The sequence below is a fragment of the Nyctereutes procyonoides genome, unplaced genomic scaffold (assembly GCF_905146905.1).
Source record: "Nyctereutes procyonoides isolate TBG_1078 unplaced genomic scaffold, NYPRO_anot_genome, whole genome shotgun sequence".
NCBI classification, from domain to species: domain Eukaryota; kingdom Metazoa; phylum Chordata; class Mammalia; order Carnivora; family Canidae; genus Nyctereutes; species Nyctereutes procyonoides.
This window is the reverse complement of record NW_026575042.1, coordinates 51,280,504-51,305,193: the sequence shown is the minus strand read 5'-3', so window position 1 is coordinate 51,305,193 and position 24,690 is coordinate 51,280,504. Positions and strand designations below refer to the sequence as shown.

At 42.2% G+C, this 24,690-nt stretch overlaps 1 protein-coding gene across 2 annotated transcripts in view; it reads left to right on the top strand.

Annotated features, from left to right (window-relative positions):
• VEPH1 (ventricular zone expressed PH domain containing 1) overlaps nt 1–24,690 on the top strand; it is a 223,136-nt gene that overhangs the window by 100,444 nt on the left and 98,002 nt on the right. For both annotated transcript variants that reach the window (XM_055321784.1, XM_055321783.1), the window contains exons 7-8: nt 13,521–13,730; nt 14,548–14,945. In XM_055321784.1, the coding sequence (XP_055177759.1) occupies nt 13,521–13,730; nt 14,548–14,945 (608 nt within the window). The remainder of the gene's footprint in view (nt 1–13,520; nt 13,731–14,547; nt 14,946–24,690) is intronic.

The following is a 24,690-nucleotide window of genomic DNA, read 5'->3' as shown; positions in this document are numbered from 1 at the left end:
CCCACCCCTGGAGGCACGGCCCACCCCAACCACGAGGTTGAGGGTGATGGCTTTGTACTGAGTCCACAACAGAAATTGCAGAGAGCGGGGGGGGGGGGTGGGGGGGGGTGGGGGGGGGCAAGCTCTTTACGACTTTGCACAACGGGCTGTCATCTGTAGGCCCGACCATGCCGGTGACCAGCGCCTACCGCTCGGTAGACTTTGTGCTAACGGCTCCCAACTGTGTCGCGTGGTGTAACCCCCACAGCGACGACATCTTCCCATGAGTATTAGGACTACAGAGGCTTCCCATTCCAGTATGATGGGGTCAACCTCGTAGGCAGGAGGGAATAACGGAGAATTCTCCACGGAGGGGGGCACGTGACGGGGTGGGCACTGGGTGTTACGCTATATGTTGGCAAGTGGAACTTCAGTAAAAACAAACAAATAAATAACAAATAAAGGAGAATTCTCTCTCCGATCCTACTGCCCTCTAGGTCCAAGGGAGGGGCAATGGTGCCAATGCCCCGACGTCGGCTCACAGAATTTCCTTTTGTTTCTTCCTTCGGTCCAGTCCAGTAGACGGCAAATGTTAGTGTGGACGAGATCTCCGTGCTGCCAGTACTGCATGGACGATACAAAGGAGGCTTGCAGAAATGTCAAGGGTCCCTTTCGCCTTCTCCTCCCCAAAGCGATACCTCCCTAAGCCTTATCCCTGTCTTCTAGAACGCCGTCCTCCTCCCTCTTTTCCCTTTGAAGGCTTCCCTTCTCGAAGTCTCCATTCTGAGGTGTTCCCCACCGACCCCTGCCGGCTGCGGCCTTCTCTCCCCTGAGCTCCTACATCCATCCTGCCTTTCCACCCCTCTGCACCCACAGTCCTGCCCTCAAGGGTTAGGGGTCTCCCTGGCTGCCCCTCTGGCCTCCCCCAGACACGAGAGAGCTCATATCCACAGCCTATGCTCCATGGAAGGAAAATAGAGTCTTAAAAACGCTCCTAAGAATTCCCACTTTTTTTTGGGGGGGGGGGGCAAGACGTGTTTATACAAAGAGGAATTGATTCTTTGAGAGCAACTGTTGGCTCAGGGACCATGAGGAGATTCGGGATCGTAATTAGAAACATGTGATGTTCTGGTCAGCGTTGCCCCCTGCTTAGGGAAAGCTGAATGCAATTTTGCCCCACCAAGGTAACCAGAGTTTTAATTAAAAAAAAAAAAAAAAACAAAACCAAAACAAGGACATCTCTTCAATCTAGAGAGTTCTACGCTGGTCACTCGTATAATAACGTGAGTTGTAGCAGCTATTTGCGGCAGTAGCCGTGGCTGTTTGGTGACTCTGTACAGAGGGAAGGGAGGGCCTTGGGGTTTTTCTGCCCCTCTGCTTACCGAGGAGATTAAGCCTGACATGTGGTACCATTTATTTGCCATGTGTTGTTCATTTACTCCACCATTTGTCCTTCCTTAAAGCAGCATTTATGGCGAAGCGAAGGTCTTTAAAGGTATTTCAGGAATTCGCTTATCAGCAAGAGATGTAGGTGGGAGACATCATTATCCTCTTTGGAGACAATGAAGCGAGCCCGGGGAGCGCGGGGCCCCCGAGGGTGGACCAGGAGGGCTGGAGATGCCCTGCCAAGGGGTGTGGGCAACGCAGCTGCGGCCTAGCCAGGGTCTCCAGGCTGCTCGCCTGCAACACAGAAGTGTTTAAAAACACAAGACACACAAAAGGGAAAAGAGCTTTTCATCAGGCTCCCACGGCTTGGCTTCTTATTGCAAACAAGACAGGAAACACCCCAGCTTGCGGCCGGGGAGAAGGGAAAAGGGCGCTTGTGGAAGAAGAGGGGAGAGGCCTCGGCCCCTGTGGCCTCTTGCAGGAAAGGTAACCCCCCCCACCACCTGGGTCTTTCTTGGCGTCCGTCCTGGCTGACCCCTGAGTTCTCTGGTCCTGCCCTTCCGTGAACACCTGTGCAGGCTGGTGAACGGGGTGCCGCCCTCCGTGAAGGTGGCCCGGTGACTGCGGGCCCCCTGTTGTGGCGCCTGTGCCCACAGGATGCTCCTCGGAGACCTGGGGGTGCAAGGGCCCCGCCAGGAGGGCCACCCTGTGTGTCACGGGCTCGTGGGTGGCACGAGCGGGCCCTGACCCCGGCCTGGGGAGGCCACGGCCCGGAACAGGTCCTGGCTGGGCCTCCCCATGGGTCGGTGGAGGCCGTCCCCGCGGCGCGAGAGAGACACCGGGTGGCCTGTCGTGCCGGGCCACCTGCTCTCCTGTGCCCACAGCGTCCTGGCTGTGGCGGGACTTGCCCCCCGCCCAGGGTCTGCACTGCCAGAGACCGGGGCCACCTCGGCTGGGTTGGGCCTCAGGAGCCTCCTGACCCACGGACGCCTCAGTCCCAAACCCTCCTGGGGCCTCAAGAAGGAGGCCCAACAGTGAGAGACTGAGCGACACCTGGGCTGGGCCGAGGCTCCACGGGGACAAGCAGAGGGGCGGCCAGGGCCTGGGGTCGGGCGGAGGCCCAGGCTCAGCCTCCCGGGCGCAGAGGCTGCCTCCTGGGTCCAGGGGATCGAGCCGCAGCCTTTCGTGAAGGCCCGTGTCCCCAGCTCCATGCCAGGGCGTTCTGACCCACGACATCCACCCGTGTCTCGCTGCACGTTTCAACCCGGAGAGGTGGGGTACGGCCTCTCTGGCCTGGGGCCTTGGGCCGGGAGCACCCACTAAGGAGAACCTAAGCATTTCCTCCTGGGGGCCGCTGGCCGGGGCTCCCCGCCTTTCCCCTCCAGGCCCCGCAGTTGGGTTTCCAGGGAGGACCCCTCTCTGGGATCCTGTTCCCTACACGAGGCCCCGTCTGGTGATGTTGGCCCAGAAAAACGGGAGCGTGTGGCTTTTAGGGTCCTTACCCGCGATTCGAAGTGTTCTGATGACGCCACCACCTTCCATCTTCACCTCCCTCGTGGTTTACCGAGTGCGTCGGTCCCCTGTGCCGCAACCCGGTGACAAGGTGTGAGGGTCCCGCACCTCCCGTTAAGGCTGCTGCCCACCCTGGTCCCCGGCTCTGGGCCCCACATCCAGGGGCGCCTGCACCACCGGCCCGGCTAAACGCACAGCGCCTGTACCTGGGCCTCGGGTGAGGACCTCAGGGCTTGGGGGCACAACGAGGAAGGCCCTTGCGCCCCCTCCCCGGGCTCTGTTCCTTCTCAGCCTGCGCACCTGCGGACCGCGTTCAGGTGCACGTTTGGGTTCGGTGGCTCGGAGCTGGGTCTGCAACAGCCGCCTCCCAGGACTCTGTGGCCCCGTGAGTCCACTGTGGGGGGCAGGTGCTTTGCACGGTTTGCTCATCCTTCCCCGTGTCCCGCTCCCGCTCACACCGGCGGTCACCTCCTGCGAGGGCTCCTGGCTTTTATTCTAACTGCAGGGAGTTCTCTTGGTCTGCGGTCGCTCAGTTTGTGCTTCTGGAACAGATTGATTGATTGATTGATTGATTTTCAAGGTATTTCTGCACCGCAGTAGTGAGGGGCGCTACCCTGCAGCCCGTACTCCCCAGGGAGCTTCAGGGGTAGAAGCACCTGTCCCCGTGGCTCTGAGTGGAAGCAGCTCGCCTTGCAGGTTTGCATCATCCATGCAGGCTGCCGCCTTTGGGTGTCACGCGGCCAGGCTGGGCAGCAGCCCCCCGGCTTTTACCATTTGACTTTTTCATGCCCATTCTGTGCAGGCCACACCATCAAGTCCATGATATAACGCCTTCGGCCGTCGGAGGACACCCTCTTGCGGATCCCATGTTTTTTAAAGACTTATTTATTTATTCATGAGACCCAGGCAGAGGGAGAAGCAGGCTCCATGCAGGGCCCGACGTGGGACTGGATCCTGGGACTCCAGGGTCACGCCCTGGGCCGAAGGTGGCGCTAAACCGCTGAGCCACCCGGGCTGCCCAAGAATCCCATTTTTGTATGACAAAAATGAGACTTAGCTCTATAAAGAGATTTACCACATTACCCGTAACCAGGGGATTAGAGTCACAAACCTTCCCTGTAAGACTACGGTCCGTTCATCTCCCCACAACCATCTCTTCTGAGATCCCTTTAAAAATCTTTGTGTGAATGAAGCACACCGTCAGGTTATTTCATTTTAGGCAAAGTTGTACCAGCGGCAGGACTGGTCCCTGGAACAGGGCGTCTACTGGTCTCTCAGAGGCAGAAGGGACTACCCAGACCCCGACGGCCCGTCCTCCTCTCCCTTGGTATTTGAGTAGGGCTGTTCCAGGCTGCTTACTTCCGACAGTCGCAAAACAGGTGACAGTGCTGTGGGGCTCGCGATCCTCCGTCGTTCCTACAATGACCGATGAGCCGAGAAATTGCTGAAGCGGAAGGATTAGAGCATCCTAAGAATTTAGGGCCCAACATGGATCTGGTCCCTCATGTTCTCCTACTTCTCTCCAACACCCTTAACCTTGCCGGAGGACGAACGCATTCTGGACGTGGGATCGTAGGCCGAGGTGGTCAAACTTTATTATTTTTCCTTGACTTAAGGAGCCAGGAAGAGAGGCTGCCGGTCTCTCCACCCCCGCCAACCTCATAGTCTCATCCTCAGGCTCAGCAAGAGCAGCGAGCGAGCTGCCCAAGGCCTAATTTGTTTCCAAGGGGAGTCCTGCTCACACAAGAGGGAGGTAATTGGGCCTCCCCCTGAGCATCCCTAGAGGTACTTCTGAAAACTTTACTTTGGCAGCAAGACCAGAAACTGTTCAGACTGGAAATCATCTGAGCCTCTTAAATGTGGCGTGTTGAGTTAAAGCCAAGTTAATATTTAGGGGATTACAGAACTCTGACAAAGATTTCTGTAAAACTACCTCTGGAGTTAGCAGTGACAAATGGAAGAGAAATAACAACCCCCTTGCCTGGGCCCAACCCACTGGCCCCCAACTCCACCCCCCACAAGTAAACATACGCAGGACCAATGGTTCCACCAGTGCTTTTGGGTTTGTGATGCACGTCCTTGCTCTCCAAGGAAAACAGAGTGGATTCCCAGAAAAGGTGTTTTTTTTTTGTTTTTTTGTTTTTTTGTTTTTTTTTTTTTTTGTCTTGTTTGGTTTTGAACAAATTCTCTCCTGTGTTCTTAAACCAAATTTAAAAACTAGGACAAGCGAAGGAGCCATGAACGTTTCGTATAAACTCAAACTTCCGTCTACCATTTCCTGGTCTTTCGACCCTGCTAGAACCAAGGCTGCTTCTAACTCCCTGCCAGCAAAATTCTGCAACAAAACCCGGGTGGATCGATGCCCAGTGACAAAAAGTTCCCTTTGACCCATCTTGTGGCTCTGGCTGCCTTGGTGAGTCTTCATCACCACCCCTGCCCCCTGACTTCTGTGTTACATGAATCTCCAAATCATAAAAACAAGGAAGACTGTGTCAGAAGAGAACGTCTTTGTGGTGAGAATCCTACGTATTAGAAATGCTCATCAGCTTCATCTGTAGGGAAGCTTCTCTGGCCCAGACGTTTTATTGTCATGTCTTCACCCTTCTTATTTGGCCTTTTGCAAACCCTCATTTTCCTCCCCCCCCCTTGCCCCCTGCTTCTCTACATTTGATATTTACCAAATGACACCCACCCCACTCCCTACCCCGTACAGGCCAGGAGAAGTGTCCAGTGCCTCATGGGCTTCTGGTAGAACTCAGGAGGTTTGGGGGGCCCAGAGAGCAGGCTAGCTTTAGAAACCAAGGTGGTGTGAGTGCACTTCCACAAACCCATCAGGTACCTGTGTGTGTCCAGCACTGTGCCAGGTACAAGGGAATAAAGATAAACGGGGCAGGTCCCCACCCACTGAGCAGCAGGGATTTACCCCATTACCCCAGGGTAGGGTTGCCAGATTTAACAAATAGGGGTATGAGCACCCAGTTGAATCTCAGATCAAGAACAAATAATTTTTTAGTATAATCAGTCTAGTTAATATAATGCACTTATGGTGTATCCCACTAAGGGTAGAGCTATACTAAAAAAAAAAATTTGTTGTTGATCTGAAATTCAAATTTGGTTGAGCATCCTGTGTCTTATGAGGCAGCTGTACCCTAGAGGTATCTACCTGACTTGCCCCTCTTGGGATCAGAGGCTTGGGGGTGTGGGGATAGGCCATGACTTCTCCTGCACCCAGATCCCCTCTGAGGGGTGTTCCAAGGCAATCTGAGAATGGCCAAAGGCAGGCTCCCAACTACTGGAGGGCTGACTCAGGGGATGGCTTCATAAGCAGACACAGGGCAGGGAAAGGGAGCGGAGTGTCCTCTCCTAAAGTCTGCTGCCACGGCATCCTCCAGGGCACCTTAGTTCCCTCCAGGATATGGAATATTGCTCTGCCTGTGGCTAGACCACTGATGTTTTCTTTATATATTAACACAAGACAGACAGGGCTAATGAAGTTTCCAAAGGAATAAGAAAAATAATAATAATATTATTATTTAAATTAATAATAATTCTAAGAATAAAATCTAACATCTGTTGAGCAGCATGTTACCTGTTAGGAGCTTCAGTGCTTCACGCTGACTCTGTCATTTCATCTTTGCAACAACACTATGAGTTAAGTACAGTTGTTTTCCCTGTTATGTAGATACGGAAATGGGTACAAAGACTAAAAAAAATAAAGATCTCTGTAAATTTAAATAAAATGTATATTTAAAAAAGCCAGACGCTGATCCAATAAAATTATCCAGAAAGATTTATGATAATCCTATGAAATTTGAAGTTTTTTGGGAAGAAAATGATATTAACTGTTGTTATAACCCAGAGCTTTATGTAGGAAAAAAACAACAAAACTAGTGAATTTGTGAGAAATTTTTCCTTTAACAAGTCCTATGTTTTCAGATTTAAAAATTTGTATATGCTTAATATCTGATGTATCCGCATTGGGTGTACTTTATGCCTTAACAATTTTTAAGTTTTAACAATCCCAGCTATAGAAATTTCTGAAATAAAGTTCAAAACCTTGAACTGAGTAGTATTCATATATGTATATATTTCTCCTTGGTTCAGTTTTGGAAGACTTTATGTCTCTAGGAATTTATCCATTTTTTCTAGGTTGTCCAATTTGTTGGCATAAAGTTTTCATAATATACTCTTAGAATACTTTGTATTTCTGGGGTGTCAGTTATTTCTCTTCTTTCATTTCTGACTTTTTGAGTTCTCTCTCTCTTTATTTGTGGGTCTGGCTAAAGGTTTATTGATTTCATTGGTCTTTTCAAAGAACCAGCTCCCGGTTTAATTGATCCTTTTTACTTTTTTTTTTGTTTTGTTTCTTTTTAGAGTATATTTCACTTACTTCTGCTCTAATCCTTAGCATTTTTTTCCTTCTATTGCTTTTGGGTTTTGTTTATTCTTCTTGTTTCTAGCTCCTTTAGATGTAAGCTTAGGTTGTTCATTTAAATTTTTCTTGCTTCATGAGGTAGGCCTGTATTGCTATTAACTTCCCTCTTGGAGCAGCTTTTGCTGCATCCCAAAGATTTTAGACTGCTGTGTTTTCATTATATTTGTCTCCATACTTTTTAAAAAATTTTCTTGTTGAATTCTTGGTTGGCCCATTCATGCTTAGAAGCATGTTATTTAACCTCCATGTATTTCTGTTCTTTCCAGATTTTTCTTGTCATTGATTTCTAGTTTCACAGTGTTGTGCTCAGAAAAGATGCATGGTATGACTTCAATCTTTTTTAATTTGGTGAGACTTGATTTGTGGCCTAATATGTGATCCAATCTGGAGAATGTTCCACGTGCGCTTGAAAAGAATGTGTATTCTGCTGCTTTAGGATGGAACGTTCTGAATATATCTGTTAGATCCATCTGGTCCAATGTGTCATTCAAAGCCACTGTTTCCTTGTTGATTTTCTGTTGGATGATCTGTCCATTGATGTACGCGGAGTGTGAAAGTCCCCTACTATCATAATATTACTCTTGATGACATCTTTTATGTTTGTTATTAGTTGCTTTTTTGTATGTGGGTGCTACCATGTTGGGTGCATACGTATTTACAATTCTTATATCTTGTTGTATTGTTCCCTTTATGATTGTATAGTGTCCCTCTTCGTCTCTTGCTACAATCTTTGTTTCAAAGTCTATTTTATATAAGTATTGCTACTCTGGCTTTCTTTCAACTTCTGTTTGCATGATAAATGCTTTTGTATCCCTTCATGTTCCGTCTGCATGTGTCTTTAAGTCTGAAGTAAGTCTCTTATAAGCAGCATATAGATGGGTCTTATTTCTTTTTCCACTCCAATGTCGTTTGATTAGGGTGTTTGGTCCACTTATACTCAAAGTAGTTATTGATAGGAATATACTTATTGCCATTTTGTTACTTGTTTCATGGTTGTTTTTGTAGTTTTTCTCTGTTCCTTTCTTCTCTTGCCCTCCTCTCATGGCTTGCTGATTTTCTTTAATAAGACACTTGGATTCCTTGCTCTTTTTTCATATCTATTACAGGTTTTTGATTTGTGGTTACCATTAGGTTGTATATAATATCTTATGCATTTAGCAATCTATATTAAGTTGACGGCCAAGTAAGTTTAAAACCGTTTTTACTCCTCTATCCCTCTGTTTTAGGTATACAGTGTCAAATTTTATATCCTTTTATTTTATCAGTTGCTTGACTGATTTTTATAGATAAAATGAATTTTACTGTTTCTTGTGTTTCCTGCTTCTCTTACTCCTACTTATATCCTTTCCTTTCCATTAAAAGAGTCCTCTTTAACATTTCTTGTCAGACTAGTTTAGTGGTCATGAATTCCTTTAGGTTTTGTTTGGGAAACTCTTTTATCTCTCCTTCTATTCTGAATGATAGACTTGCTGAAAAGAGTATTCTCAGTTGTTGTGTTTTTTTTTTTTCCTTTCAACACTCTGAATATATTATGCCACTTTCTTTTAGCCCTTAAAGTTTCTGCTGAAAAATCAGCTGATAGCCTTCTAGAGTTCCCCTTGTATGTAATGTTTTCTTTCCTCTTGCTGCTTTTAAAATTCTTTTTCACTACTTTTTGCCATTTAAATTACCATATGTCTTTGAGTGGAACTCCTTGGGTTGGTTTTCTTGGGAGTTCTCTGTGCCTACTGGTTCTGGATTTCTGTTTCCTTCCTCAGGTTGGGAAATTTTCAGCTATTATTTCTTAAAATAAAATTTTTGCCCCCTTTTCTCTCTCCTCTCCTTCTGGTATCCCTATCATGTAAATGTTACAATGTGTGATGGTGTTGTAGAGTTCTCTAAGTCTTTTTATTATTATTATTATTATTATTATTATTATTATTATCATTTCTTCTCTCTCCTCTTCAGCTTGGTTGCTTTCCATTACTCTGTCCTCCAGGTTGCCTATCCATTCTTCTGCTCTTCTAGTCTACTATTTATTCCCTCTAGTATATTTTTACTTTCAGTTATTGAGTTCTTCATCTCTGACTGATTCTTTCTTATGTTTCCTGTCTCTTTGTTAAGGGTTTCAATGAGTCCTCTACTCTTTTCTTTCTTTATGACTATTACTTTAAATTCCTTATCAGGCATATTACTCATCTCTCATTTAGCTTGCTTGCTGTGATTTTGTCCTGTTCTTCATTGGGAACATATTCCCTTGTCTCCTCATTTTGTCTAACTGTGTTTATTTTCTTTTTTTAAAGCTTTCTTTATTTGAGAGAGAGTGAGTGGAAGGGCAGAGGGAGAGAATCTTTCAAGCAGATTCCTCACTGAGTGTGAAGCCCAGTATGGGGCTCGATCTCATGACCTATCAGATCTTGATTTGAGCTGAAACCAAGAGTTAGACACTTAACTGGTCGAGCCACCCAGGTGCCCCTTTCTGTGCTTTTTCTATATGTTAAGAAAGTCAGTCTCATTTCCTCCTCTTTAAAGTAGTGGCCTCATAAAAAGAGGTTGTGTAGTGCCCTGCAGTGCAATGTCTCCTGTTCACCAGAATTTGTTAATTCAGTGGTGTCTCTTATGTGTATTGCAAGTGCCCTACTATTTTGTCTGAGCCACTTTTGCTTTCATCCCTGTCTCTCTTTGCCTGTTGTGGGCAGCGTTTGGTCCCTGTGTTGTTGTTATTGGTCAGTTTGGGTCTGCCTCAGTCTTGAGTTGAATCAGACAAGGATTTTGCCAGAGATGCAGTAGAAATGATCAGCAGTGTGCTTTTGCTGTATTGTCCCCTGAGAAGGTTTATTGGCAGCTAGCATTCAGACCAGAGGTCTGCCCCCAGCCCATTGTGGGTAGGTCTGCAGGAGAATGTGAGGATGGAACTTTTGATGTTGACATGGTTTGTGCAGGAGTGTTGTGGGAGCAGACCCTGAGTTGCTTTAGAAAACTGCAGCAGAACTAGAGGGGGCATGTCTACAGGAAGGGATGGGGCATGCAGTTAGCAAATTACGTGAGGAATGTTTGTGCTTTGCTGGTTCTTACAGGTGTCCGTGTGTCTAGGCTGGGGTTCATGGGAGGGAAATGGTGGTTGTCAGCTCCTTTGTTCCTGGAGAAGTCTGCTGAACATTTCTGCCCTTCCCTCACATGCTCTGAGATTAGTAAATAAGTCTTCCTGTATACACCAAACATTTTTCAAACTGCTACTTCTATGCTGTACCTGCTACTTCTTTGTTGTAGCAGAGCTGTTTGTTGTTCTGTCTCCTTAAGGGCAGGAACTCAGTTTCCTCTTGCCCTCTGGCTCTCCCAGAGTGGAGCCTGCTGATTTTTAAAGTTCAGGGTTTAAGCCTTCATTGTAAGAACTCATGAAATTAGTCCCCTGTGGTTTCCAAAGCCAGATATTATGGAGATTCATTTTACGTGTATGGGTTTCCCATGCCAAGGGTATTTGTTTGGTTTAAGGGTCTGTTTCTTTTCTTCGTGCCCATGGTGTTCCCTTTTCCATGGATAGTCCTATGGGTCCACTTAGCCCCCACCATGTCTCTACCCTGCCCGCCCTCTTCAATGTGGCCTCGTCTCTACATTTAGCTATGGAGAGTCTGTTCTGCCAGGTCATTTTCTGGGTTATTTACGCTGATGTGGGTGTTACCTAATTGTATCCTTGAGACGAGGTGAGCTTAGGATCTTCCTATTCCACCATGTTCCCCAGAAGTCCCGCTGGATCTTGATAATCATCATGGTTTGTAAAATACCATCCAGTGATAGTAGTATCTTTGTTTGTAGTGGGAGTAAAAGTTCAGTTTTTAGAATCATCTGGCTGGAAGATGTCAAAACCTCCCATCTGTTTGTGGGCAGCCAGTATCATATGTGTCATAAAGGGAAACATGTTCATGATTAGCCTTTATTCCCATATACTGATTCTGAAAATCTATCCATGTATATTTCAGCAAAGTGTGGCATGGATAATAAATTCTGCATTATGTATGCAAAACTATAGGAGGCCTATGAAAATTATATAAATATGTATTTAAGTTTTTTCAGCAATTTCTTATCAGACAATAAACAATATCCTAGTTACTTATGGAATGATCTACTTGCTTTCCCAATGGCACTATTTATGTCTGTCCATGGGCTGGACTAATGGGAATTTTAAAAACTGAGGGCCTGAAAACTATGAGCCCTCCCTCAAAGCCAGTACCCCTCTCTAGGCCACCCAGGAAAGCTGCCAACCAACCTTTCCCAGTGCCCACCACACACATGGCCCCAGAATGGCTGGAATGTAATTGAAAACAAAACTGTCACCAGCACTTTCATGTTAGTTTTCCCTAAAAAGCAGTGCCATGAAAAAAATCAAAATTGTATTTTCTCACTCTCACCTATGTACAATGCCAGGTTTACCTTGACCCTTTGGGGACAATAGCCATAATGTTTGAAAAAGCCAGGATTGTTTTGTATGTTTGAGGCTCTTTTCATCAACTTCTAGGAAAAATGGTAAAGAGGGCTGAGGAAATACACATAGACAAAACTTCAGAAACATTAAGCCATCTAATGAATGAATTTCTAGGGATTATTAACCCTACATTTATAAAGAAAGAATTAGTAACCCTATATGATATGCTTGATAGTGATCGTTAAATAAAAATTAAAGTAGCTCTAGGCTGGCTCAGGCAGGTGAAGGAAGATAAATACACACTACATTTTCTGTAATCATATAGCATTCGGTGAGCATCAGTGAACCATTTCTACAGCTTATCTGTGGACTCTTACTCTAAGGCCCTATGTTAAGGCCCTACTCTATCTAAGGCCTTAGAGGAGTTCCAAAGTTATTCTGCAAACAACCCCTGCCTTAAAGAAGATCATTTTAATGACTCACAAAGTGCTTTATAAATTTTACTGTAAAAAAGATGGTTGGAACTATTAATATCATTCATGGAAAATCTCTTTCCTCCAACATATTAAAATTCAGAAAGATTTTTCTTATTTCATAACATAAAAGAGTCACACTGATTGTCATAAAATTAACAAAACCATGAGTTTACACAGTCCATTTGAAATGTTCTTATTCTATCAATTTCAGCACAAATTATCTCTTAACATATTTCTAAAAAATGTCTGGCATGAATTTCATATGAAAGCTGTGCTTTTGTAGAACTGGATAAGAATATAGTAGATAACCATAAAAACTGCTTTTTATTCTCTGAATTCTTCAAAAAATCCTTCTAATGTAAATTTGGCACACGCTCCAATGTTTATAGACTTCTGGCAGAAGAAGCTATAGAAACAATTTCAAAGATCTATGTCCGTTGTTCGCCTGAAACTAATGTAACATGGTGTGTCAACTATACTCAAATAATAAAATCTTTTTAAAAGAAAAGGAAGTTTAGCACATAGATCAATCCACTGTTGGCTGCAACAAAGAGTTGGGTATCAGTGCGGGCAAGATTGAGCAAAGGGTTCAAATCACACATAGAGTGATCTGTGATGTTAGGGTTATAGAAGGATAATCAGAATGAAGAGGATCTATGTGGTTGCATGAAGAAAGCCTCCCACCCACACCACTCCAACTAGCAGGCCACACATCCGCCAGTGCATGATAGTTGTATAACACAACGGCTTGCAGATGGCCACATAACAGAGGCCATCACACTAGGTAGGATGGTGTCAGCAGCTCCAAAGAAATGTTCTCCAAAGATTCAGGTCATACACTCATTCAATAGGATGGTCTTTCATAGAGTAAATCTATAATCAGTTTAGGGATATTTATAGAAGAATAGCAACCATCAGTAAAGAAGAGATAGGCCAGGAAAAGGTACATGGGAGGCCTCCATGATGGGCTGGCCGTGATGGTGGCCACAATGAGCACATTTCCTGCCACAGAAATGATATAGATGTTGGAAACTAGAACAAATATAATTTTCTTTAAAAAAAAATTGGGGGGCACCTGGCTCAGTGGGTGGAGCATGTAACTCTTGATCTTGGGGTTGTGAGTTCAAGCCCCACATTGGGTATAGAGATTACTTTAAAATCTAAAAAAATAAAATTATGTGCATTGTAGTTATTTAAGAAATATTTGCTAAGTGACTAATAATAAATTCATTGGGTAAATTTTTCTGTTTTGAATAAGAAGCAGTTAAATAGACAGTAACACTGTTCTGCAGGTATATGTGACTACCATCTAATGCAATTTTTATTCCTTCAGGAAAAACCCCAGTACTGAGGTTGCATTCCCTGAGAAGCTGGAAGAAATCAAGCTCACTTTGGCTGAAAATGAAGACCATGAAAAGCTGCAAGTTAAAATACAGGCTTTTGAAGACAAAATAAATGTTGAGAGCAATACTCCTAGCTCTATCAGAAGATACAGTTTGGGCCAGTTTTCTAAGGAAGAAAGAAAAGAGATTAGATTTAACAGGTATGAATTTTCCATGGGTGTTTGTTTTTTTTGTTGTTGTTGTTGTTAAGTATGCACTTCATGTTTGCTACTGGTTTTGTTATCACACTGTTGTGAGGTGGTTTTTAAATATTTTCCTATAGCACCGGAAGCCCCATCTTTTCATGAATGAAATGGCATTCACCATGTGTCCATTATCCAAAGAAGCTTGCTATGCTAAAAGGAGAACACAAAAGGAAAACAAACCTATGGCTTATTTTTTAAAAATACTTTTTTATTTTTTTTATTTTTTAGAAAGTTTTTATGAGAGCGAGAGAGAGAGGCAAAGGCACAGGCAGAGGGAGAAGCAGGCTCCATGTAGGGATCCCGATGTGGGACTCGATCCCAGGTCTCCAGGATCAGGCCCTGGGCTGAAGGCAGCGCTAAACCGCTGAGCCACCCGGGCTGCCCTAAAAATACTTTTTTAAACATAAATGTGCTCTATCGAGAATGACTTCAAAAGCCTCTCTTGTTTTCTGATGAAAAAGCAGAAGCAGACATAGGGAAAAAAAATATATATATATATATATAACTATGTAAGTCTGCCATTTTCCAGTTAGTTTTGCCATGAAATTGATTTTTAAATCTGTTTTTAGAGGTGGCCTAGATCTTCAAAGCGTTGGCTTATTACATAACTTGTCGCTGGTCTGTGTTTTTATCAAATCTCTTAAGAGCACCAATTTTCGGTTTCACACTCTAAAGGAAGTAATTTTTCCCACCATCATTATCCTTTCTTTTCCTTCTCAGTGGATGCTAGCTCAACCTCTTTACCTGTCTTGGCTTCTTGCTTGTACTGCAGGTCAAAGAGCTTGGCTTTGCACACCGTGCTAACAAAGAGCCTGAGTCCAGACGATGGAGAAGTTGTAGAGAGTGAAGATGTGCCAGCCAGCATCTTTGTTTCAGAAACAGACCCACTTAGCCAAGGAAATGACAAGTCGCCCTTTAAGGCAAACTCTGACAGATCGCAGCTGGGAAACTCTACAGTTTCACACCCAACTATTGTGTACACAGAATCAGAGAATTTGCCAGAAACAGTTACAGAAAACTGCCAGGAAGAAACTCCAGAAACAACTGCAAGTCCTGTAGAATACCAAGATAAGCTCTACTTGCATTTAAAGGAAAACTTCAGCAAGGTAAAAGCATATGCTGTGGAAATCAGAAAGAAGATTCCAGTCCCTGATCAGTGTACCATTGAAGGTATGTGCTCTGAATACCCTAACTTTGAGAAATTTCAGACATCGCTGGGCCAAAAAAAAAAAAAAAAAAAAGCTCAAATCATAAAAATTGCCATACCCTGGAATTTTTTGCAAAATAGATTGCTTGAAACAACACCCTAACAGTATTTTAATTGCTTTTTTCTCCCCCTAATAAGGTCAATCATCTTTTTAATTTCTGTTTGAATCCATGAGGTGCACTTAAGTTCACCAACTCTGATTTTTCTTAAACCTCAATTTATATTGTTCCTGGCTTTCTGTCCCTAGTGTTTAGGAAAATCCTAGAAAGGGTCTGTGTTACCTAAAGCAAGCTCTGGTGTAGGGGTCCAGCCAGTGACATTTTTCTAACCAGGTAACCATGGAAGGAAGCCACGCACAGCATTGAGCTTCAGGAGATTTTTCTCCCAATCATTCAACAGCACTTATGAATCAGTGACTGTGTGCCAGGCACTGTGCTAACAATTCAGCTTTCGGTGAGGTTCACACAGTCACAATCCCTGGCCTCTTGAAGCTAATAGAAAGAAAAGAGTGAATTGGGAGGTGATGTATGTCAGGAACCAGTGAGAGTGGGAGCTAGTCAGAAAACAGAGAACAAAGAAAGAGAGGCCAGGAACCAGGACTTCCCTTAGGCGCACAGTTGAAGAAGGTGCCAAAAAAACTCGGTAAAATTTGACGTAGAGACAAGATCAGTATGTCTTGCGAAGCCATGTTGGAGCAGAGGCAAAAGGAGCAAGGAGTAATGTTGATCATGTTTCCGTTTACGATTTTGGTCTTTTGTTCATGGTGAACTTTTTGTATTAATTTTGATTTTTAAAAAATATTACTTATTTTGACTACTAAATTTTCTCGTGCTTCTTAAGTTTTGTGCCCTGGTCCTGGAAAAGATGGTAGGTAGGTCTGAGGCACAGGTAGTAAGCTGGAAGAGTGCCTGGGGCAAGCTCATCCTCTGAGAGTGGGTTGAACAGGTTGGGATGTTTTGAAGGCATTATCGGCTAATTAGGCTTTTCCTAGAGTCTCTCTCAGTTAGCAGGCAAGCTACTCCCTGGAGATTAAGATGAAGGTCCTTAGCCCTCTTGTTGGACACGACAGCTCTTCACTGGCTACATCCACATTGAGAAAGCTAGACAGCGTATCTTCCAGAAAGAAACGCAGCAAAAAGATGATGATTCCAGTTCATATTCTTCCACCAGCTGGCGGTCACCTAAGCGGACGGTACTAGGAAGGCCCTATTTTTCCATACTCTACTAACTATCCCTTCTCCCATTTTGAAGCAGAGGAAAGACTATTCTTGTGCTAACAAAGGGAAAGGGAGATTCAAGCATTTGGTAAAGACAAATATCGTCTGGATCTTTAGAATCTGACATTTTCAGAGGTGTTTACATTAATTCATTGATTAAGATTCTTGAAACTCTTTTTTTTGATGGTGACAGTAAAAGTGGTATTGCTCATATTCAACATAAGTTTTATTTTTATTTTTTTTAAACATTTCTTTCAACATAAGTTTTAGATAATTAGGTATAGCAAGATTTGGGAATAACTAAAATCAATAAAACTCAACATAAAGTCTTTATGATTTCCCGCTTCACTAATACTCTATGTATTTAATGCACAGGTTAGAGGATTTAATATAAAAGGGGTTAAGTGAATTTCCCAGCTTAAAAGAGGAAGTTTGTAGCAAATATAAAGTCAGCCATACTTCCATCTGCTAGAATAGTTTTCTTTTTTAAATGTGGCTTAAAGCATTGAAGCTGTGTTATGCAGTGACTTTTAATGTTGTGAAAATGTGTGGAGGTCCTGCAGTTACTTCAAGCATCTAGTTGTCAAAAACACATATTTCTTATTGCCTTGAATTATTTGGGGGGTTTGAGGGTGCTTTGGATTTTTTCCTCCAAAATATTGAATGGATCCATCATCTTTACTAAAAACAAACAAAAATCAAAAGATACTTTCTTCTGATGTTTCCTACCAGGAGTGACCTAGAGCTGAGTATATTTTTTTTAAGTTGACATTTTGGAATTTATTCACATTTTTATAATTTCCTGGAAGTTCCCGGAAAATTCCTTGCACAGAGATATGTGTGAGGGATTGAAGATTTATATGATTCACTGTGAATACATCTACCAAGAAAGGACTCACGCTGACTGCAGGGGACGTGTTGTTATTATTCCAGAGATTGTGTAAACCACTCAGGAGAATGCCAGCAGTCATCTGGCTGACACAGTTTTGCTTGGCTGTCACGAGATCACTCAGCTCAACAATATCACATTTCTTTCCTTAAAAATTTATTGAAGAAAGATTTAGGCTTAGAAACTATATTATGTTGAATGTGCTGGTGGTGTAAAAAAAGGCATATTTGGTTTTCCTTGCTGAATTATGCAAAAATAATCAAGAAACAAAGGGAAGAAGCATAAAAACCACTTCCACAACATTTAGAGTTAAAAAGACAAATAGCAGGACACAACAACAGCAGCAACGAAGTATTAGGAATAATTTTAGACTGATGTCATGATGTCTATACCATAAGAAAATGGTAAAAACAACCCTTTAAAGAAGTTCTTTTGGTAGCGTTTTATAGGTATGAAAAAAAAAAACCAATACTGAAAAAAAAATTTTTAAAAAAAGAAGTTCTTTTGGTAGCGTTTTATAGGTATGAAAAAAAAACAATACTGAAAAAAAATTTAAAAAAAAAGTTCTTTTGGTAGCGTTTTATAGGTATGGAAAAAAAAAAAAAACCTTTACTGAACCCCCCCCCACTTTGACCTACAAAAACATCACTTTTGTATGGTTCAACCTAATACTTTAGTAATAAACTATGTTGAAAGAACAGGAACCTCACTAGTCACAGCCCAGCAGAGCTCAGGATGAGGTGAATCAAGGTCACAAATGCCATTCCTAGCCTCGGTCAGCCATCTTATTATTGCTTGATATTAATCACAGAGGGGACAGGCGAGAGTATAAATACAGCAGCACAGATCTATCATCATGTCTAGAAAAATTGTCAAACCCCAGGTCTTACTGAGGTTGGGTCAGCAGTGTCATTTGGGGTATGAAAGAGCCTGTTATTCCCAAGTCAATAACTCTCCCCTGGGCCTTCTAGGCCTCTGGCCCGGGCACAGGTCAGCCAAGCAGGGAAAGTTAGGTATTTACAGTCAGACTGATGCTCTCACATCGCTACCTGATTGTATTTACTTACAAGACTGAAGGAATTCAGTTCATCAGCCCAAGGGCATTTTAAATACCTGAATCCCTGGAATTCCTCTATGTGAACCAAAATGATTGGAGGTTTAAAAAAAAATCCAAAAATGCATGATCTTGAAATAAATTCTTGAAAATCTGGCCCATCACTAGTGTTCTATAAAGGATGAAATAAAAGCTTGCAAGAACCCATCAATGCTGCTTTGGTTTGCTTTGAAGTATTCCCCGATTGGGTGAAAATACATCCCATCTGTAGAGCATATCAGCAAGCCTGACTTGCAGAAAGCTAATTTCAAAGCTGGTAATGTCGTCTCTTCTCCAATAGACCGACATGAGGTGGTTTTTCAACTTGAACAGATATAAGAATATACGAAAATAAAAGTTAATTATAAAATTTCAAGGAGTAGGTGCTGTTTCATAATTAATTACAGATAAAGTTTTCTTATTGAAATTTTGCAACCTCCTGTTGGAATGACCAAGCCAGTCCTTACCTCTTTCTCCTTGGTTGGTCCGATCTGGGGGGTGATGATGATATTCATTTAGTGGTTCAGGAGGAAGTTCACCCCCCCTAAAAATAGATTGTTTTAATCATAGGATTAGGATCATTTATCCATGAGGAGAGTTAAGATTTGGAGGCAGAGAAAATCCTCAAGCTTTCCCACACAATCTCAGTGGGAAAAACAGCAAATAGGAAGATACTACGAACTCCTTGGTGCCTCACTTCATTGATAGGGTCCAGTGGGTCCCTGTGTGAAGTGTTGGTGTGCGTGTGCATGTGTGTATATGTGTGTGTGGGTTTTTTGTTTTTTGTTTTTTTCTTTTAACCGACAAGCCATGTTGAGTGGTCTTGGACGACTGCTTTTCCCCTTTGTGAGTCAATACATAGTGCTGCTGTGTGTGTATATTTTTTTGTGTGTATTTGCTAATTTTTATTCTAGTTTTTCATTAAATAAATTGGACTTTCTTTTCTGTAATTCAAGTTTTTCCTCACTTTTTTTGGTACCTTTTTGAAGTTAGTGTCTTTTTGATATGCATAATTATTTATGGTAAAGTTTATACATTATGTGTTCAATACGTATTTTCTTTTCCCCCATTAATCAGTTCATTATAAATATTTTACATTCAAGTATTTTGAGAAGATACAAGTTCCAGAAAGTAAAGGTAACAGCAGAAGAATTATCAGAAGCTATTTAAATCAGCTGTAAGATGGTCTCTGTTTCTGTCTCTCTCTCTCTCTCTCTTTCTCCAGTTGAGTCATACCTTTAAACTTATTCTTTGAAAGATTAGGGAATACTGATTTTTTTTAATACTGAAAAAAAATCAGGCTTTTTTTTTCTTTCTTTGAAATATCTTGGACAAATCACATGTTTAAAATTTGTTCTTGTATTTATTGGTTTTGCAGAAGAAGGCATCGTCTTACACAGTATTTGTAATCAAAAGCAAATCATTTGTTTAAAAAGAGGCAGTTTGCAAAAAATGTTTTTGGTCTTTTATAATTCTCATTAAAAGAATATCTGGCAAATTAAAAAAAAAAAAAAGAACCCTGGTGTGGAAAAACCTGTGTGAATAACCCTGGTTAGGAAAAAATTCTAGAGAATTTTTCTTGGTGCTTTGGAATTTTTTTTTATTGAAATATTTTAATTTATTTATTTGAGAGAGCAAGTGAAAAAGAGAGAGGAGCATAAGCAGGGGAGAGACAGAGGGAGAGGGAGAAGCAGGCCCCTTGCTGAGCAGGGATCCAGATGTGAACTTGATCCCAGGACCCCGAGATTATGACCTGAGCTAAAGGCAGATGCTTAAACTGGCTGAGCCCCTGGAATCTAACACGGATTACCTATCTGCAGTCCCCATTTCTCCAGGGTGGGTTTTAGTCAAAAGAAGATAGATATAAGGGTGGCCAGGTTCTCCCCTTAACGTTCTCCTGCCACTCGTATCCTGCTTCCAGTCATCCTCAACGTCCCCTGAGAAACATTTAAGTAATAACATTTAATTAATTATGAAACAAACAAATAAATAAAAGGAAGACCTCCAAACTCTTTTGGAACGATCTCTTCCAAACTCTTCGATTGAGTTACCATAGGTTACTTGCCCTTGTTCATCCCCAACAGAGTAGCTGCAAGGTCCCCAGCAGGCAACCACATCACTGGTAAAGATGGGACACACTTAAATACCCAACTTAACTGTTTGCAAAGTTCCATTAGAGAACATCAGATAACTTTATTTCTCATTTAATTATATGTTCAAAAACTACTTCTAAAAAAAAAAAGAAAGGAAAAAAAGAAAAAGTCTTATTTTCTTTGACCATTCAAATAGGAAAGGAAAAATGCCCTGGCCATGCTATTGAATAAAGGGGTGTGCTGATAACCTGCATGTTGGTTTATCTGATATATATCTATGAATGAGAAATATATTCATCCGAATAGGAAACAGTTCAGTGTAGAATTGGTGAGCACACGTACACTCGGGCCATTTTGTTTGGAAATCCAGGAGTGAGCATCTGCTTGTGAATCAAATGAGTCATCTAAACGCTTGAAATGGCCAGTTCCTCTAATGTAGTACCCGCCTTGGATGGGTGTAAAGAGCCCTTACTAATAGATACAGAGAAGTAAAAGTAAATTCATAACGGAGCAAAAACGTGCGGGGGTTCATTTTGGCTTATCTTGCCCTAAAGGTGGCCACAGAAAGAGAAAAGGAGGAGGAAGTGCTTAGGAGCCGAAGTCGTTTGCTGTAGCAGATGTCATGTTCTTAAATATATTCGTCCGAGTGCATTATTTTTAAAATAAAAAGGTACGGCATGATGTTCTTATAGCGGTAGTTAGTGTCTCTTAATCTGTTTTTAGTGCAGCTCATGCTCATCCCTTCTTTTTGTTTGGGGCCTGTCTCTACTCCAAAGCATACGGTGCTGTACGAAACGGTCCCGAGCCACGGACGGCCACCAGCACAAGGGCCCATTCCAGTCTAGCTTGCCACAAACGAAATTTCAAGAAGCGAATGTTATTTTTCCAGTTGCTTCCATCATGAAGCTGGCAGTATATGCCCTGTAGGGAAACAAAATGCTCCCTGGATATCATCAAATCTCATTTAAAAACTGAGCAAATCCCTATTTCTGAGCTCTGTTTATGATGAAGAGCCGGTAGCCAAGGAAACTGAAAGGAAATTATATGGCTGGTGAGGCTGGTGAGGAGTTTTGATACGATATAGGAAAAGGCAAAAAAAAAAATTAATTTCCTCTTGTTTGATCTACAACAACCATCAAACCCTCAGACAAAGGAGGATTTTAAAGTGTGTTTCCAAAAAATACAGGCAGTTACGTAACTGGCCATCAGGAGTCCCGGTAGTGATCATTTAGAAGGTGTTTATTTGTGTTACAGTCTATTTTCATAGAGTTGTGTGTTTACAAACGGCAGATAAGTCGGCCTGAAGCAGACAATCTCATGTCATGTGTTGGCAGATCCACTTAGAATAAGTGAAAAAGAACTACATGAAGGACACCAAATGCCTCTGTTTTCTCTGCTCACATTTTTGTCCTTGTCTATATCAGAGACGAGTAAAAAATCATAAAATCAATTTTTTCCTTTTTTAAGAAAAAAAAATTCAATGGACTTTTAAAAATGAATCGATTGATGGGAGACATCATTTTTCATATGAAATATTCACTTTGGTTATCCAGCAGCCATTAAAATATTACGCCATTGTTAAAATAAGCCCCAAATGTGGGAGACATAATGCCATTTCAGAAACTCTGAGTATGATTCTCCTTCTCATATCAAACCTCTTAATTTCTTTTTTTTTTTTGTAAAAGACTTATTTTTTTTGTAAAGATTTTTTTTTTTGTAAAGATTTATTTAGTTATTTGAGGGGGGCGGGGAGAGCAGGGGCGTGGCAGAGAAAGAGGGAGAGAAAATCCCATGCAGAGAATCCCATGGAGCGCAGTGCTCATTGCTTAAGGGGCTCCTCGTGGTGGGAGGCCCGTTGTGTGTCTAAATCTTACAACCCTGAGATCATGACTTGAGTCTAAATCAAGAGTCAGACACTTAACCAACGGAACCACCCAGGTGGCCCAAGCCCCTGTCTTCCAAGTAGCCTTTTCAGATTGGTTTCTTGCATTTAAGCTTCCTTTACATCTTTGGTGGCCTGATAGCTCATTTCTTTTTTGCATAAATAATATTACATTATTTTGATGTATCTACCATTGTAGAATCATAGAGGATAGTCTCACTACCCCCCCAAAAAAATCATTTTTGCTCTATCTCTTCTTCCTAACTATTCATTCGTCATTAATTCTACAAATATTTGAGTGCCCACTCATGCCAGCATCCTTCTAGGAACTTCAGAAATGTCAGTGAGCAAAACAGGCAAAATCCTTAGGTTGACAGAGATGACTCTAGTAGTGAAAAACATACAATAAATAATAGAAATGACAAGCAAATGATGTGGGGGTGTTGGCAAGTGTTAAGTACTATGGTAAAAGGAAATACAGAGCCGGCTAAGAAGAACGAGGACACAACAGGATTTACACATACGTGTCTATAAAAGGGGGTGGTTCTGGAAGGACACATATCAAAATATCGCCACTAGTTTTCTCTGAAGAATCTGATTGGGGATGGAGGTGAAAAAGTGGAGAGTGAAGGTGAAACTTGCATAGTTTTAAAGTATTTCTGCAAGGTTTGGAATTTTGGAATTTTGTATGTATTTCTGCAAGGTTTGGAATTTTGGAATTTTGTATGTATTTCTGCAAGGTTTGGAATTTTGCAACGAGAGTGCTCGGCTTCCATAATAAAGAGAGACGCTGCTAACTTGGACCTGGGTGATAACTCCGGACTCCCAGCATCCTGCCCAACCAGAGTTTATAGAATGGAGTTTCAGTCCCAATTCTACTATTGGGTAGTTTCAATTCCTCAGACGAGGCGTGTCATCTCCTTGTACCACCTATGTATTATGGGGTCATGGGTTCTCAATCTGTGCTCACTGAAAACTGCCAGGGGTCCCTTCAAAGGGCCCCAGATCCCCCTCTTTCCTCGTTTCCTTTTCCTGCAAACAGAGCAACTGTGATACAGCTCGTGTTACACAGTGGCCTTCCCGAGGGATATTTAAACCAAGGATCCCACAGTTTAAGGAGATTTAAAAAACCCTCAGCTGGATCATTTTTAGGTCCTTTAAAAGAGTCTTTTATGCTCTAAATTAATTAATTCTAAAACTAACTAAGTGTATACTGTGTCAGAGCTGGAAAAATGTAAATGTTTGTTATTTGGCCAAGTTTTTCATCAGCCTCGACTTTATAGCTAATTCTATATCTCTCATGTAAAGTTAAAAAAAAATACTTCTCTTTCATGTTAATTTCCTGTCATTTCTCCAGATATCTGTATCCATTAGCTTATAATACTTTGTTGGGAGAAAATAGGCCAGATTGTTCAATACTTTTGAAGCTTGTCTTACTGTCTGCCTAGATTTATTGATATCTATCAGACAGCAATTGACCAACCAAGACTAGCAAATTAATGCACTGTGCCTGTACTGACTCGGCTATATATATTTCGGGTTTTTTAAAAATTTTTTTTTCTATTTTGATTCCAATATGGTTAACATAGTGTTCTATTAGTTTCAGGTGTGCAATATACGGATTCAGCAATCTATGCGTCACCCAGTGCTCATCACGCTCCGTCATCCCCATCACCTATTTCACCCATCCGCGCCCACCTCCCCTCTTTTAATCACCAGTTCGTTCGTTATAGTTAAGATTCTGTTTCTTGGCTTCTCTCTCTCTCTCTTCTCTCTTTTCCATTGCTCATATGTTTTGTTTCTTAAACTCCACATATGAGTGAAATCATATGGCATTTGTCTTTCTCTGACTTAATTTGCTTAGCAATATGCTCTGCAGCTCCATCCCTGTTGTAGAAAATGACAAATTTCATTCTTTTTACGGCTGAATAGTATTCCGTGGAATATACACCTCTTCTTTATCCACTCATCTGTCGATGCACACTTGGGCTGCTTCGATAATTTGGCTCTTGTAAATAATCCTGCTATAGTCATAGGGGTGCATTTATCCTTCTTACTCAGTGTTTTTGTATTTTTTGGGTAAATAAATGCTCAGTAGCATCATTGCTGAATCATAGGGTAGTTCTGTGTTTAACATTTTGAGGAACCTCCATACTGTTTTCCACAGTGGCTGCACCGGTTTGCATTCTCACCAACGGTGCAAAAGTTTCCTTTTTCTCCACAGCCTTGCCAACATTTGTCGTTTCTTGTGTTTTTGTTTTTTTTTTTAATTTTAACCATTCCAGTAGGTGTGAGGTGATGTCTCACTGTAGTTTTGAATTGCATTTCCCTGATGATGAGTGATGTTGAGCGTCTTTTCATGTGTCTGTTGGCCATCTGGATGTCTTCTTTGGAAAAATGTCTATTCATGTCTTCTCTCCATTTTTTAATTGGATCATTTGTTTTTGGGGTGTTGGGTTGTAGAAGTTCTTTATATATTTTGGATACTAACCCTTTACTGGATATGTCCTTTGCAAACATCTTCTCCCATTCTG